The 16113-nt window shown below is 41.6% G+C and overlaps 1 protein-coding gene across 1 annotated transcript in view; it reads right to left on the reverse strand.

Annotated features, from left to right (window-relative positions):
- Positions 1 to 16113, reverse strand: part of LOC144609963 (uncharacterized) — a 121005-nt gene that overhangs the window by 34509 nt on the left and 70383 nt on the right. The window contains exons 17-24 of the mRNA XM_078428369.1: positions 11773 to 11817; positions 10363 to 10395; positions 10230 to 10265; positions 8426 to 8479; positions 5369 to 5413; positions 2307 to 2393; positions 1155 to 1181; positions 209 to 286 (exon numbers count right to left, since the gene is read on the reverse strand). Of these exons, the coding sequence (XP_078284495.1) occupies positions 209 to 286; positions 1155 to 1181; positions 2307 to 2393; positions 5369 to 5413; positions 8426 to 8479; positions 10230 to 10265; positions 10363 to 10395; positions 11773 to 11817 (405 nt within the window). The remainder of the gene's footprint in view (positions 1 to 208; positions 287 to 1154; positions 1182 to 2306; positions 2394 to 5368; positions 5414 to 8425; positions 8480 to 10229; positions 10266 to 10362; positions 10396 to 11772; positions 11818 to 16113) is intronic.

Consider the following 16113-nt stretch of genomic DNA (forward strand, 5'->3'; position numbering starts at 1 on the left):
AAATAGTTGCAGGGCAGAGGAAAGGAACTAATTTGAGAGCTGTTTTAATCACAAGCACAATACACTCATCGGTCTTCACTTATGGCGTGTGACTCTATCATTTGTAAATTGATCTGTTCACACAGCACCTGGACTATTTCCAAAATAAATACAGCTACGTTGCAGAAAACAGCTATAGTGAGCAACTTGGCTCTTAAATAACATGTACCTGGAGTGCTTCATTGATGTTACCATTATAGTCAATTATCTCAGTTTTTCCTGCTTCACCTTTCAGACCTGGAAGGCCCTACAGAAGAGACATGGGGAATTAAACAACACACTGTTAGAGCCAGCCTGAAGCCTGCCTAATTGAAGCTCATTTTATTCATTCCACAGCCAAACTGGAGGATTAGTGGATGATCTTCAACCAGAAATTGTAACCACCGAGGCTATGACTTCCCCAGATTTTAAATGTATTGTTTATGATGTACAAACCACAGAGCTGTGTGGTGGAAATAAACAAGTGGACTTTCATTGTAACATCAATCAGAAACAATTGCATAATGTTGAGACTGTTTTCCCCCCACCCCCACCCCCCCCCCCCACTTTAAAATTGAAGTCATACTGTAATCTCAGAGAAAAGTGGGAACCTCTTTTCATAATCTGCTATTTGTTCCCACACACGAGGGAGGGGTGAGGTTGTAGGTGTGGATATAGAAACAGAAGGAGGTAGAAGGTGAAAAAGGTTAGAGTGAGTGTGTGAGCGAACGAGTGTGTGAGTGAGTGAATGAATGTGTGTCTCAGGGTCTTTGTGTAAGGGCATATAAGGGTATGCATGTGTGTGTATATGCATATGTGTATATATACACATGTGTGTATATGCATATGTGCGTATATGCATATGTGTGTGTATATGCGTAGGCATGTTTGTGTGTGATCACATGTGTGGGCATGTGCCTGTGTTCATGCATGTATGTGTGCATATACGTGTGCATGCATGGCACACATCTGTATGGAGTGTTCTGTGCTGATACACCTGCCATCAGCAGATTTGTTTCAAAATATATAATTTCCAAATGTATCAAAACAGCTGCCTTGCCTTTCCTTGGTGGAATTAATTACTAAAACAAACTTGCATGACAGTGAATGTCACCAACTACCAAAGCCCAACTCACCTGAACTCCTCGTTCCCCCGTTTCACCCTGTAAGAAATACCATCACAAATGTTTACTGGAATATTGCAAAAACATGATAGGAGTACAACAATAACTATTTTCCTTAGTAACACCTTCTAATGGTGGCTTTGATAATATCAAGGAGCTCCAATGAAGGAAACATGAGAAAATTGAAACTAGGTGCAACTGACAAGATGGATACAGGTCACCAGGTGTGGGAAGGTTCAGGAGGACTCTGAAGCAAGACTCTCCTGGGAGATGAGGATGATCTTTCACTTGAAAACTGGCACCCTCCTCTGTCCTGGAACAACCCCTTACAGACCAGTACACAGGACATCTTCCCAAAGCCCCCCTGTGTGTTCCTCACTCTGTGGGTCTTCAAGTGAGGCCCCTCCAATGACTATCAGTGAAACAGTCTACACTTCTAGACATCACTCTCCATCTACAGAATCCCTCCTTTCCCAGCAAGTGATGTGGAGGTCTGTTAATGACCGAGCCTTCATCTGCTAGCTGAGCCTTTTCTCCTTCGCTCATAAAGGGAATGAAACAATGAGATTGTATTGCACTGCAGAGTCAAATTAATGAATGAACGGAAATACATGGGGAAGCCCCTCTCTCCGCTTGTTCCCTACATCAGGAACTGGTGATTCCTAACTGCAGATAGTGGGGAATGCTCACAGGTCACTTTGCCAGGTATTGGATTAATGTGCCGACACCTGTGAGCTGTCTCAAACCCTGGCAATCTATCCAGTGCCAATACCATCTTGTGGATAAGAAGGTAAACTATATGGTTGTCAATTGTTTCCCAGCACTATCTTAAAGAAATACAGTGGAATTCTCTCCAGTGCCCTGGCCAACGTTTATCCCTCACTTAACACCCTGAAGCAGATACATGAGTGCGATTACCCACTTGTTGTGGACTTCACATTGCTCAGATGCCCTGTATCCCTCATTATATCGATGACCATGAAAGAACTTCAACTTCAATGAAATTCCGGGTATCCTGAGGTCAGGAAAGGTGCTGTAGGAGTGCAAGTTATTTCTCTCTAACATTGACTCAAGCCACAACCGACTTCATTCACAGTTTTAAGCTTTGATTACAGTAATTCGCTATCAGTATTGGGATTAATGAAGAAATAAATGGATACCCACCTTCTGACCTGGAGGGCCTACAGGTCCAGGCAGGCCTGAATCACCCTTAATTCCACCAGCTGCAGATCCTGGTTCTCCTCCGTCCCCCTGTTTAAGGAGAGCACATTGTTCCATTAAACATAGGTGTGGATTAGTGATCATATAACCATATAACCATATAACAATTACAGCACGGAAACAGGCCCGTTCGGCCCTACCAGTCCACGCCGACCACTTTCTCTGACCTAGTCTCATCTACCTGCTCTCAGACCATAACCCTCCAATCCCCTCCCATCCATATACCTATCCAATTTACTCTTAAATAATATAATTGAGCTTGCCTCCACCACTTCCACCGGAAGCCCATTCCACACAGCCACCACCCTCTGAAGTTACCCCTCATGTTACCCCTAAACTTTTGTCCCTTAATTCTGAAGTTATGTCCCCTTGTTGGAATCTTCCCCACTCTCAAAGGGAAAAGCCTACCCACGTCAACTCTGTCCGTCCCTCTTAAAATTTTAAAAACCTCTATCGTCCCCCCTCAACCTTCTACGCTCCAAAGAATAAAGACCCAACCTGTTCAACCTCTCTCTGTAGCTTAAGTGCTGAAACCCAGGCAACATTCTAGTAAATCTCCTCTGTACCCTCTCCATTTTGTCGACATCCTTCCTATAATTTGGCGACCAGAACTGCACACCATACTCCAGATTCGGCCTCACCAATGCCCTATACAATTTCAACATTACATCCCAACTTCTATATTCGATGCTCTGATTTATAAAGGCAAGCATACCAAACGCCTTCTTCACCACCCTATCCACATGAGATTCCACCTTCAGGGAACAATGCACAGTTATTCCCAGATCCCTCTGTTCCACTGCATTCCTCAATTCCCTACCATTTACCCTGTACGTCCTATTTTGATTTGTCCTACCAAAATGCAGCACCTCACACTTATCAGCATTAAACTCCATCTGCCATCTTTCAGCCCACCCTTCCAAAAGTCATTCCACAATTGGCAATCTTCTTGTTGGACTCGAATAACAGTGCACCATATAAAAACTAAAAGGCGCACACCTTCGTGAATGGACCCAAGAAACATCAGCGAGTCTCGGATTTTTAAGCGCAAGGTGCTGAAGTCCAAGTCTCACTGAGTGATAAATGGTTGCTCCAACACTGGATTTCATGGAGAGACCAATGAAAGAGTCCAAAATAGACACAAAATGCTGGAATAACTCAGTGAGTGAGGCAGCATCTCTGGTGAAAAGGAATAGGTGACGTTTTGGATCGAGACCCTTCTTCAGAGGAAGAAAGAGCCCAGTCTTCCAATGCATCAGATAATTTCAGATACTTTCAGGCTTGTAGAATGCACGATTTGTTTTGCATTGAATGTCATACTCGAGTATTTAATGACATTATCATTCTTATGCATTTTTAATGCATGTTATATTTCTGGTGTCAGAAACATTAAAAACTACGTTAAGACTCAATAAGATTTTACCAGAAGACAAATCTTCACGCACAGATTTGCCTCCTTTTAATGCTTGTTCAGGCCATGCTGGAAACATTGAGGGAGTGTAGCTTCAGTTCTACATCATTGCTGCTGCTTCCTTGCCTTCTGACCTCAGTTTGCGGAGGGCCGACGAGATTGACCCTCCTAATCCGGACATGGTGGGAACCCATAGTGTTTCCAGCGGAGGTGACAAGCTCTGGGTCTAGCATCTCTGGGTCTGTCGCTTCAGCGCCATCCAAACTTTGTTTGTTCATGTACATAATTCTAGAATTGTGGCAGTCAGCTATTCTTATATAATTAGCACAGTGGTTTCTTTGATTACAAGTCATTGCTGCCATTTTATTATTCCACCGATCAAAGCGATTTTAGGTAACAAAACCCCCCATTTATATTGCGTCTTTAATGTAAGAAAGTTCCTAATGAGCATTGTCAGTCAAATTTGTAGAAATATTAGGTTACCAAAAGCTTGATCGTTTGAAGTCAAATAAGACCTTAAAGGGGGAGAGGGGGAGGGAGGGGGAGAGAGAGAGAGTGAGAGAGAGAGAGCAAGAGAGCGAGACATGGAAAAACAAACTGAGACAAAGGGAAGTCTGGTGGCGTCGAGAACTTCCTAATTTTGTGTTTGTGACCCAACTTTGTGGTCAACATGATATTAACATTATAAATTAAATTCAAAATATGACTGCAAAATTAAACAATACGCATACTTTGTTTTGCTTAATATTTATATTTATTTGCTTTTAATCTGGTGAGATGGTCAGAAGGCAAGGAATCAGCAGCAATGAACAAGCATAGGGCATTGCTAGTGTGGCTTTGAATTCTGCTGGCTGTCTAGTCACACTATTCCCCTTTCCCCCCATCCACAGAACAAATGTAATGACAAGGCTTAGTTTAGTTAGATACAGCGCGGAAACAGGCCCTTTGGCTTACCGAGTCCGCACCGACCAGCGATCCCTGCACATTAACACTATCCTACACACACTAGGGACAACTTACACATACACCAAGCCAATTAACCTCCAAACCTGTACGTCTTTGGAGTGTGGGAGGAAACCGAAGATCTCAGAGAAAACCCACGCGGGTCACGGGGAGAACGTACAAACTCCGTACAGACAGCATGGAACCTGGGTCTCTGCCGATGTAAGGCAGCAACTCTACCACTGTACCACCATGCCACAGGTTGGCAGGACAGTGGGTACCAAGTGCTGCAGGTATCGCGCGAGTGTTAGGTGAGTAAGCTGGTGGATCATTTGGTGATGGCATGGAGGAGGGTGAAGGATGTGAAATCTGTCACCATGTTTCCTGCACTGTTGCTGAAAGACAGCATGTGGACAGCAGATCAGAGGTTAGGTCAAAGATAGATCCCTGTGGATCACCACAGGTCGAGACGCACAGATGATGGTTTATAAAATGAAGAAATAGATCATCACATTTTATTCCAGTCAGGCTGGGGTGTGCGAATGAACAGTTCATATTGCCACTCATTTAAAAAAAACACAAGCCCTTAATTGATGCCAGTTATCTGCACGAGGTATTCTATATAAAGAAACTTTTGAAAGAGCAGACTTACTTTCTGCCCTGGTGCACCATCTATCCCAGGTGTACCACTTTCACCCTGTACAAAATAAATACCCAGGTTAGAAATCAAGCAACTTATTATTGTTATTGAAAGCTAGCAATATAGCAAGCTAGGGTTTCAAATTCTGAGTGAAATAAATGCGTTTTTAAATTAGAAACCAGCAGAGTATCTTCTGTCAAAATCTAGAAAATCAATTGGAAGTGAAACAAGAATGAACTGTGGATATTTCTTATCATTTTGCTGTGATTTCTCTTACTTAAAATCCATAACTCTCCTCTGCTGTTGAGCTGTAATGCTGGCCTGTAACCCGAATCTAGCTTCCATATATCACTACGTTGCATATTACTATCCATCAAAGATAAACAATTTGACAGCTATGAGTTAGACACAGAGGCTTTGCACAACTACAAAGCAATATTTTAAAGAAAATTCACTGAACCAAAATGATGAAAGACACACATGCTAGAAAAATGGTAGAACCTGGCTTAGACATCTCCGCTATCAATCACTGGGGTCAACTTTCTCTTGAACCTACTTTACTCCCCAATCTATGTTCGTTTCACTTGGCATATTCAGGCCACAGTCCCAGAGCATCCCTGTTCTGAAATATTAATGTGCTGTGACGTAATGTTTTCACAACAGCACCACAGCTGTTCAGGTTAGTACTACTTTGTTCTTGTTGTGGTCGGATGCACATGAACTGCTTGATTAAACATTTCTCAGTAACTTTCAGAAGTTAGTGAATGATTGCACACAGTACTTGTTAACTTACGCTCCATCCTCACAACTTCCTGAATTATTATCCAACTGTTTACAAACATATTAATCACCTGCAAAACGTAACAACACTCATCTTTTTTTATTAACAATTAGATTTTTTTCTGAATGCTCCATACTTGTATCTGGCTATGGTTTGGGATGGTGAGAATTTTCACTACCATTGACGCAACAATTATTGTCACAACGTCTTGTGATTTGTGTGTGGGAGAGGCATGAAATTTAAAATTATTTGCTCAATAATTATTTGCTCAACCCTTGAATCCAATTAGCTGGTTTGCCATTGATTTTGTTTGTCCTAACTTTGGTTATAATCACTCATGGGGAGATTAATCAACGGTTTAAACAGTTGATTTTTATTAGTTTGACTTAAAAATTAAGTTCTTTCTTGTTGAAATTCACCAACTTTCCAACTGGAGTGTATTCATGGCTGATGTGGGTACTAAGGGAGATGGGGATTGGTAAGAAAATGAATAATAATAATAATAATAATACATTTTATTTATATAGCGCTTTTCACATACTCAAAGACGCTTTACAGAGATTTTTGAATGCAGGAGGGGATCACCCTGGAGCATTTTGAGAGATCAGATATGAGAATGCAAATAGCCAGTGCCTGCACCACAATCTGATCTTCTTAAATAATGTTAAAAGTCTGTAAATACGGCAGAAGAGAATGGAAACTCTTCTTAAGATCTCGCAATGAACAGAAGGCGAGCAACAGCAAATCCAACCACATCAGACCAAACATAATAATCTTCAGTGCGATTAAAATCTTATACTGAATGGGTGGGGGACATGCACCAGATACCTTCAGATGTTACCATCACATGCAAGTATGCTGTCATTATCACATGCAGCTATGCACCAAACAGTGCACAGGGACTTTCAATCTAAAGTGTCAAACCTGAGTTGTAATTTCCCACACTACCCATGCATTGTAACTTCCAAAAATAACAAAAAGTCCATTGTCTGAATTAAACCTGTAAAGAATCATCACACACAACTCCCCAAGTCCAGAGTTTACATTCAAAGTGGAAACGAAAATTAAATTATTTATTCCAAATTTTACAAAGCAAAATGCATCCAGAGTATCTATACTGGAGTATCTATACTATGCTTACATTGACCCTCCAGCATAGAAACAGGGCTTTTAGCCACACAGAAACCTGCTGGGTTGACATATTTATGTATTTTTCAGGATCTAAATGTTGCTGACAAGGCTGTCATTTATTGTCCATCCCTAATTGCCCGTGTAAAGTGAATGGTGAATCAGCTCTCGAACAGGTGCAGTCTGTCTGTCCAAAAGGACTGCTCCAGCTCAGGACGGTGGTTCACCTTCACTGGTGCGCAAGGCGCTGTAGAGTGGACAATTACATTGACAGTTATGCCAGCATCAGCAATCATCCCTACTTCTGATCATTTAACGGAAAGAAGTTATTAATGAAGCACTTCAGGATGGCCGGGCCCAGGACACACCCGAAGGAACTCAAATCAAGTGATCGTAGTCTGCAGAAACCTTGGATCATTTCATCCAGTGAACATATCCTTTCATTTTATGGGAATGGGAAGGGGAGTTAAAATGGTTAGCAATCAAGAGATCCAGCCGTCCGTGGTGGACCAAACTCAAGTGTTCAGCGAAACGATCGCCTAGTCTATTTTGGTGTTGTTGATGTAAAGAAAGCCACATCAGAAACTCTGGATGCAATAGATGTGATTAAAGGAGATATATGTGAATCTCTGTCTCACCTGGAATGACTGCTGGGGTCCCTGGATGGATGTGAGGGTGAAGGTATAGAGACCGTGTGTTACATCTCCTGCGGTTGCAGGGGAAAGTACCTGGGGAGGGAGTGATTTGGGTGGGAAAGGATGAGTGAACCAATGAGTGAATCTATGACAGCTAAGAGGTGCCATGTTTACTCAATTAAGAGGACATGTTGGATGTCCCAGAATCGAAAGCATCATTATGGGAGCAGATGTGGAAGAGATGAAGAAATTGAGAGTAGAGGATAGCATCTTCACAAGAGGGTCAGAGGAGGAATCGTCCAGATAACTGTGGGAGTTGGTGGAATTTGTAGTAGATGCAAGTAGATAGTCTGTCTCCTGTTGTGGAAACGGAGAGATCATGAAATGGGAGAGAGGTGTCAGCCATAGTTCAAGAGGCAAAATCTTCTGCCTTGGTTTAATTCTCTTTACTGGTTTTGTTAGCAATAGTTTGCAAGGCAAGTTCATGCATCAATATATCAGTCAGACCCACACTATAGATCCTACCCTGAACCCTCTCTTTCCGGGAAGGCCACGTGGACCAGCTTCTCCTGGCTCCCCCTAAGCATAAAACATGAAGATAGGAGGTCAATACACAGGACCTGAAAGGAGACAGGAGGAAACATCGAGAACAGACGAGGAGACTTCAAGAACAGATGAGAAAACTTCACAGACGAGGAAACATCAAGGCACTATTCAATGTGATGAGGCCACATTGTGATACATGGAATGAGACACGTATCCATCTCAGTTTGCACAGGAAGGTACTGCAGATGCTGGTTTGAACCAAAGATAGACACAAAATGCTGGAGTAACTCAACAGGACAGGCAGCATCTCTGGCGAGAAGGAATGGGTGACGTTTTGGGTCGTTTCAGTCTGAAGAAGGGTCTCGACACCCATTCCTTCTCTCCAGAGATGCTGCCTGTCCCGCCTACTTACTCCAGCAGTTGTGTCTATCTAGTTATGCAGTTCTACGATCGGACAATAGTCCCATACAATGAAGTTATTACTTCTGACAGTTGTTTGATTATTTAATTATAGTCACCTGTTTTAAATGTTTCATGACTTATCAGAGATATGGCAAAAAATCTCATACAGGCTAATGCATAAAATAACGCTGTTCATAAAACATATTAAATTATGAATGCTAAACAGCAAGACAAGCTTTGGAATTCAAATATCATCAGCTGTACAAATACTTCTCCAATGATGTGGAGTGGTGCAGCTTGATTGCTTTTCTTCAAGAGCTTGCAGTCTCACTTCCCTGTCGTTAAAGCTTTGTATTGTAGCTCAGGCCAACAGTTTAACCTCTATTGTCAAATATTGTGTGACTCACACTGACCACCACTCAGCGATAATGAGAGTGGTTTATACTCTCAGTCAAGGAGAGAATTAAATGGATAGTGCCCATTCAATAAAGGGCAACATAACATCTGCTGAAAACAGAATGTACAAAGTAGAGGGATTTGCACAGGGGGAATTGAAGATTACAATGGAATGGGAGGAAGTGGATAATAAGGGGAGAATGGTGGAACGGCAGTGAGTGTTGCTGCTTTTTAACCCCAGCTTGATCCTGACCTTGGAGATTCGAGAGTCTGAAGAAGGGTCTCGACCTGAAACGCCACCTATTCTTTTTCTCCAGAGATGCTGTCTGACCCGCTGAGTTACACAAGTCTTTTGTATCCATCTTTGGTTTAAACCAGTTCCTTCCTACACATTTGGAGTTTGCATGTTCTCCCTGTGAGATCCGAGATCACTTCTGGATGATCCATTTTTCTATCACACTGCATACTGTTAGGTTAAATGGCAAGTATAAAGTACTCCTTAGTATGTAGCTAGATAATGACAGTATGAAAAGGGAGTTGTCAGGCACATGAGAGAGACTAAATTGCAAGGATTTGGGGAAATAAGACAAGTGGAAAGGAGACTGAGGGAAGGGATCTGCTGAGAGCCAGCATGTACCTGATGGGCTGAATGGCCTCTTTCTATGGGTAGAAAGAACTGCAGATGCTGGTATATACCGAAGATAGACACAGTGTGTTGGAGTAATTCAGCGGTTCAGACAGCATATCTGGAGAAAAAGGATGGGTGATGTTTAGGGTCGGGTCCCTTCCTTAGACTCAAGCCTAAGACCTTCTTCTATATTTTGCTAAGTTGAAAACCTCAGAAAAGAAACATCCAGTAAACACTGATTAATCATGACACATGGTGTTATTATATTGTTCAGTGGAGTAATGTGTCACAAAGAGCATCTCAGATTGAAAAAGAAAATAATTAAATACGCTGGGTGTGAAATAAGCCAAAGTTCACCTTTTCTCCAGGTGGTCCAGACTTCCCTGGCTCTCCCTACGTCCAAGATAAAGGCGTGAGAAGATGTCAGAAATGAATAGAGACAAAGGAACAAGAGTAATTGTGTTTAATGGCATGTTGCACCGTGACTGACCTTTAACACAGGAACAGTTGAAATAAGTGCACCCTATTGATTGAAGACAGATAATAGTTTGTAGTTAGATATCAGTGGAAAGTACAATTTGAGATAAAGGTTAATGAATTACAGAAAAAATAGCAGATCATTTGGGCACACAGTCGCTGGAATTTTAGTCAAATACCTAGCTTAACTAGTATCTCTATAATGCAGAAACAAAGAACTGCTGATGTTGGTTCATACACAAAAGGACACAAAGTGCTGGAGTAACTCAGCAGGTCAGGCAGCATCTCTGGAGAACACGGATAGGTGATGTTTCGGGTCGAGATCCTTCTTCATGCGTTATTTTGTTGAGAGGAATATTTAAATCCTTCAGATTTAATCAGTAGTATTGGCTGCAGGAAAACGCAGATAATCCAGGACCATTGACAGTTTGGTGGTATCAGATTGGCAGATTGTTCTGACTATTGGACCTTACTCTGACTAATAGTTCAGCAAATTTTTAATCCAGACCTTATGAAGACAAACATAATGCAGGACTCAGCACGAATGTGAAAACGTGAGTTCTGAGCACTGCCTTTTCCATATTTTGTCTTGTTTGCCATTTATCGTCAGCTTTCTGGATCAAAAGTATTTCAAAACTCATTTCACTATACATCTGTCTGTCAGGTTCAGTTTAGTTTAGAGTTGAGAACTCTAAGAGTTCTTTAGCATAGAAACAGGCCCACTGAGCCCACACCAATCATTGATCACCTGTTTATACTAATTCTATGTTAGCCCTTGTTCTCATCAAATTCCTACACACTAGGGACAATTTGCTAAGGCCAATTAATCGACAAACCCCCATGTCTTTGTGATGTGGGAGGAAACCAGAGCACTTGGAGGAATGCAAATTCCATACAGTCAGCACTTAAGGTCTCTCTGGTGCCGCAAGGCAGCAGCTCCACCAGCTGCACCACTGTGCTCTTAAGCCTTTGAAACATAATGCACATCCTTGTAAGACACCGCAAAAAAACGATTCTTTAACAATCAGCACAGATCTAAACTTGAATGGAAGGTAGGAGTTGCACTTGATTGGTGAATGTACCTAACACTGGTATAGGATCCATGACCTAAAATCACACTTAAATCAGCTTTCCTGCCAGAAAGAAACAAACTCTCTCGAAGGATCATCTGCATATTTTTAAACATCTACTTGCAATTTCCCCAAACATTTGGATATTTGGAAATAGTACAAGGAATACAATAAATAGCCTGCTTGTGGCTACTATAATTTTTTAAAGGGTGCACTGGGTTAATAAACGCAAGAAGCCTTTGCTTTGAAATGCTTTTCCAACTCTTTGATGTGTATGCATCCGTGTCTGCTGCCGTAGATGATGCAAAGAAGGAGGCTAAAAGAGGACAAGGCAGTGTGTGGACATGGAATACCTTTGTTCCAGGTTTTCCTGGGATACCAGGTCTTCCAAATTCTCCCTATGAAGACAGGAAAGTAAAAACATGTACAATTTAAACAGAAAGAATTAAGAAGAAATATTGTCACTTCTATTCCAAGGATGGGAATGAGGAGAGGCAGAGATAGGAAACAGGATAGGATAGGATGGTAGGAATAATGAAAAGGGGAGACATTATTCTAGTTTTGCAATTAAGCTGAAAATTCACATATACTCATTTCAATTTACTGCCACTGAACCTAACAGTGACTGCTGATGATAATGATGTCGTCAGTTTCTGACCTATTTACAAACAATGCCAAATGGCAATTAGTCTCAAGCGTGCAAGTGTGTTAAGATTAAGTTTCAAATTAGCTTCTCAGAATCCGGTCCAAGGGTCCAATGTCATTGATCAGTGAAATGCATCAGCAAACTAGTTATCTGAGGCTCTGCTTATGACTGGAGACTTCACAGAGAGTGACTCGAGTTTATTTAACCAAATATAACATCAATATTTTGCACCACAGACAGACCAAAAGGAGTACAATCAGTTTCAGTCATGGTAATATGAAGACAGTCTTAGCTATCTCTATTGAATGCTTATACAACTGTTTTACAGGCAAAATAACTCAATAAACTTCAGAAATAAAGTGTTAGTTGTGCTATACTCTGGGATGCCTGAGTTTGTGCAAAAAATACATCTTTCCTTGTCTTCACACTTAAGGCTTCTTACTTTTTACCTCTTGAGTTGAATTTTTATTTTAGCTTGATTTGACAATCATTCATGTTGCTGAGCTGATCTCAGCCATTAAAACTTCAGTATTTTTGTTACTTCCACTAATTTTGCTGTAACTAACAAGGCCATTCAACACAGTAGCAGCACACACAACCTAAATCCCTTCAGTCCTCTCAAGCTCTCTCAGCACTTTCCAGCAGCAATCACTGGGACCAGGAAACTACTCTGGTATTGTATTCCCTAGGCTTGAGGTGCTGTCAAACTGATGTTGCTCCTCCAGAGATCCGACACAGTCAGTCACACCCAGGAAATTCATGAGTTGTGCGGCTAATATCAGTTGTCTTATACATTTGTAAGTTTGGGTACCCGATTTCCAGCTGCAGAAGGGGGTACTGCAACTCAAGGTGAATATTGGATATGTTTCCTCCAGCTCAACACTGGGCATCACATCTCAAGTTGAACAGGCCTCTGCAAAAATAGGTAAGTAATCTCCATTTCTGCAGGTGAGATAACTCACCTCGAGATGAGCAGTAGGCACCCATCTCCAGGTAAACATGGGTTCTACCTCACGCTGAACATTCAGATACATCATTGCTTTCTGAACTAAGTGCAGTAGCCACCTTCAGCTCCACATGAGGCACCTCACCTCCAGGTGAATTGGTCGGTACTGTATTGTCATTTGAACAAGTCTGATATCTAATCTCCAGCTCTGCAACTTGGGTATCCACCTCCAACTCTACAAATGGGTTCCCCACCTCCTGCACACAAGCACCAGTTAATGACGCATGAATCTCATCTCCAGCTAAAAGCAAGCTACCCTTACTTCTACCTTAGGAGTGAGGTAACCCATTGCTGGCTGTGTGTCAGGAACACTTTCTCCTTCGTTCAAACTTTCTTCACAGCTGTTATCGGGCAACTGAATCATCCTACCACAACCAGAGAGCAGTCCTGAACTCCTACCTACCTCATTGGTGACCTCAGACTATCCTTGATTGGACTTTGCAAGTTCCTTTATTCATTCATTCATTCATTCATTCATTCATTCATTCATTCATTCATTCATTCATTCATTCATTCATTCATTTATTCATTCATTCATTCATTCATTCATTCATTCATTCATTGATTCCTTCATTACCTTGCACTAAACGTTATTCCCTTAACATGTATCTATACACTATAAATAGTTAGATTGTAATCATGATTGTCATTGCGCTGACTGGATAATATGCAACAAAAGCTTTTCACTGTACCTCGGTACATGTGATAATAAACTGAACTGTAAAACTGCGATAACTGGGATTTGAGACCAATATATAGAAGAAACAGTACTTACTACATAACAACACTGTGTTCATACATATTATAAATCCTTAAGCAACAACTGAGATCCACAATGACTCTGCAATGTGGTGGTGCAATCTGAAAATTATTTTGTTTATAAATACTGCCACTAAAATGCTTGAACTTTAATCTTCAGACTACTGTTGCTCATCATTTATCAAAGCTGAAATGTCACTACAAACAAAACATGTCAATTATCCACTCTTAAAATGGATGAATGATTACTTACTGATTACATGCATAAATATTTAAAAGAATACTAAGTTGGAACATGCCCACGTCTTTTTAGCAAGAGTTGCTGCCACATACTCTTACTGTTCACTCTACCTCATTCAGTTATTTTGTTATTGCACTTGTATATTTCTTTGCAGTATTTCAGAATGTACTACGTTATTTGCATCATTCTGCGACTTTGTTTCATTCATTGTTAGAACAGTAAATCACAAAAGCAGGCCCTTTAACCCATAATGTTGTATATATCACTATCATGCATACTGCATATAAAGAATTTCATTGCATCCTGCTGTATATAAAAATAAACATCTGAATCTTAATGCCATTTGCCAGCACTTGGTCTGCAGCCTAATATGCCTTCAGGTATTTGTCCAGATGCTTCATAAATATTGAAACAAGGAACGGCAGACGTCGGTTTACAAAGAAAAAGACACAAAGTGCTGGAGTAACTCAGTGAGTCGGGCAGTATCTCTGGGGAATGTTGATAGGTGGCATTTGGCTCAGGACCCTTTCTCATACTGATTGTGGTGAGAGTGGGGGTGGGGGCTAAAAGGGAACTTTTACTGGCAAGTTCCTCCAGCACTTTGTGTCTTTTTTTCTGTTGCTTCTTAAATGTTGTTTGTCCACGATTCCCTCACTGATTCCCACATTCAACGTCATCCTTGAGAACATTTCAATAATCAACGGAATTAATACTTTATTTTGTATTATTCAAAATTAAAGAAAAGTAATGTTGCAAGATTTTGTGCGATCATATTGAGTCAGTGCAATCATATTGAGTTAACTAACACACAAAAAAATATTATGGAGTCAGATGCTTGTATTGGGTAGGCACCAGGGAAAACAAATTGGATGTTTAGCTTCAAAGAATTGTCCATTTGGTGTCACCTTTTAAATTGTGGTGTCCTTTCTCTCTCTCTCTCTCTCTCTCTCTCTCTCTCTCGAGGCATTGGTTCCTGACCACCAGGGGGCAGCACTCAAAGGTCCACCACTTGTCCCACCAAGGCAGAGAGAAGGAAAACAGGTAGTCGATGAATTTGGACAACATGCCTGGATTGCGAGGAAGAGAGTGGCCAGGAGGAGTAGGGATAGGGTTGGAAACAGGAGGTTGATCACAAAATAAGGGGATAATAAAATCCTTGAGAGTTGAGTTGAGCATTGGTGGGAAGGAGTTAAGATGATTGTGATCAGCTGCTGAAAGGATATCAGAGCCGTGATTGTGGTGGTGTGAAGGGCCAGTGTGGGAGAGTCAGAGGTTGTTACTTTAGACTTTAGAGATACAGCGTTTAAACAGGCCCTTCAGCCCACCAAGTCTGTGCCGACCAACGGTCGCCATGTACACTGGAACTATCCTCCACACTTGGGACAATTTGTGATTTACAGAAGCCAATTAACTACAAACCTCCACATCTTTGGAGTGTGGGAGGAAACCGGAGCACCCGGAGAAAACCCATGTGGTCACAGGGAGAACATACAAACTCCATACATACAGCACCTATAGTCAGGATCGAACTAGGGTATCTGGCGCTATAAGGCAGCAACTCTACCACTGCGCCACCGTGCCGCTCAGGTGCTTATTTACAGTGTATTGAGCTGCTTCACTAGATGGATGGTCAAATTTACATGAAGGAGGATGACAGTCCATATGCTAGCACTATCTGCACATCCAGAGGGCATCTGAGATGCACCAGTATCATTTCTCCAGCACGTCACAGCTCCACTGCTGTGCTAAATGATGAGTCCAGGAGCGGAGCTCAAGTTTGTCTCTGACTTCTGCCTTTCACCACATCCAGGCTCGAGTTCAAGAGGAGCTGAGCCGCAAGCAGCTGACAGCTGGCCATGCTGAAGATTAAACTGCATGATTCGGCCTGGCTGCCAGCGACCATTTTAGCCTTTGTGCTACCGACTGGAAATTCAGTGATGCTTTAACCTAAACTATCATTGTTGCTGCATCAAATTTACGTAAGGGAGAGCTTTGATTTGTGGCCTGTTATTGCAGACTGTGCGAAAGACCTTGGGAAAATC

The sequence above is a fragment of the Rhinoraja longicauda genome, chromosome 35 (assembly GCF_053455715.1).
Source record: "Rhinoraja longicauda isolate Sanriku21f chromosome 35, sRhiLon1.1, whole genome shotgun sequence".
Taxonomy (NCBI): Eukaryota; Metazoa; Chordata; class Chondrichthyes; order Rajiformes; family Arhynchobatidae; genus Rhinoraja; species Rhinoraja longicauda.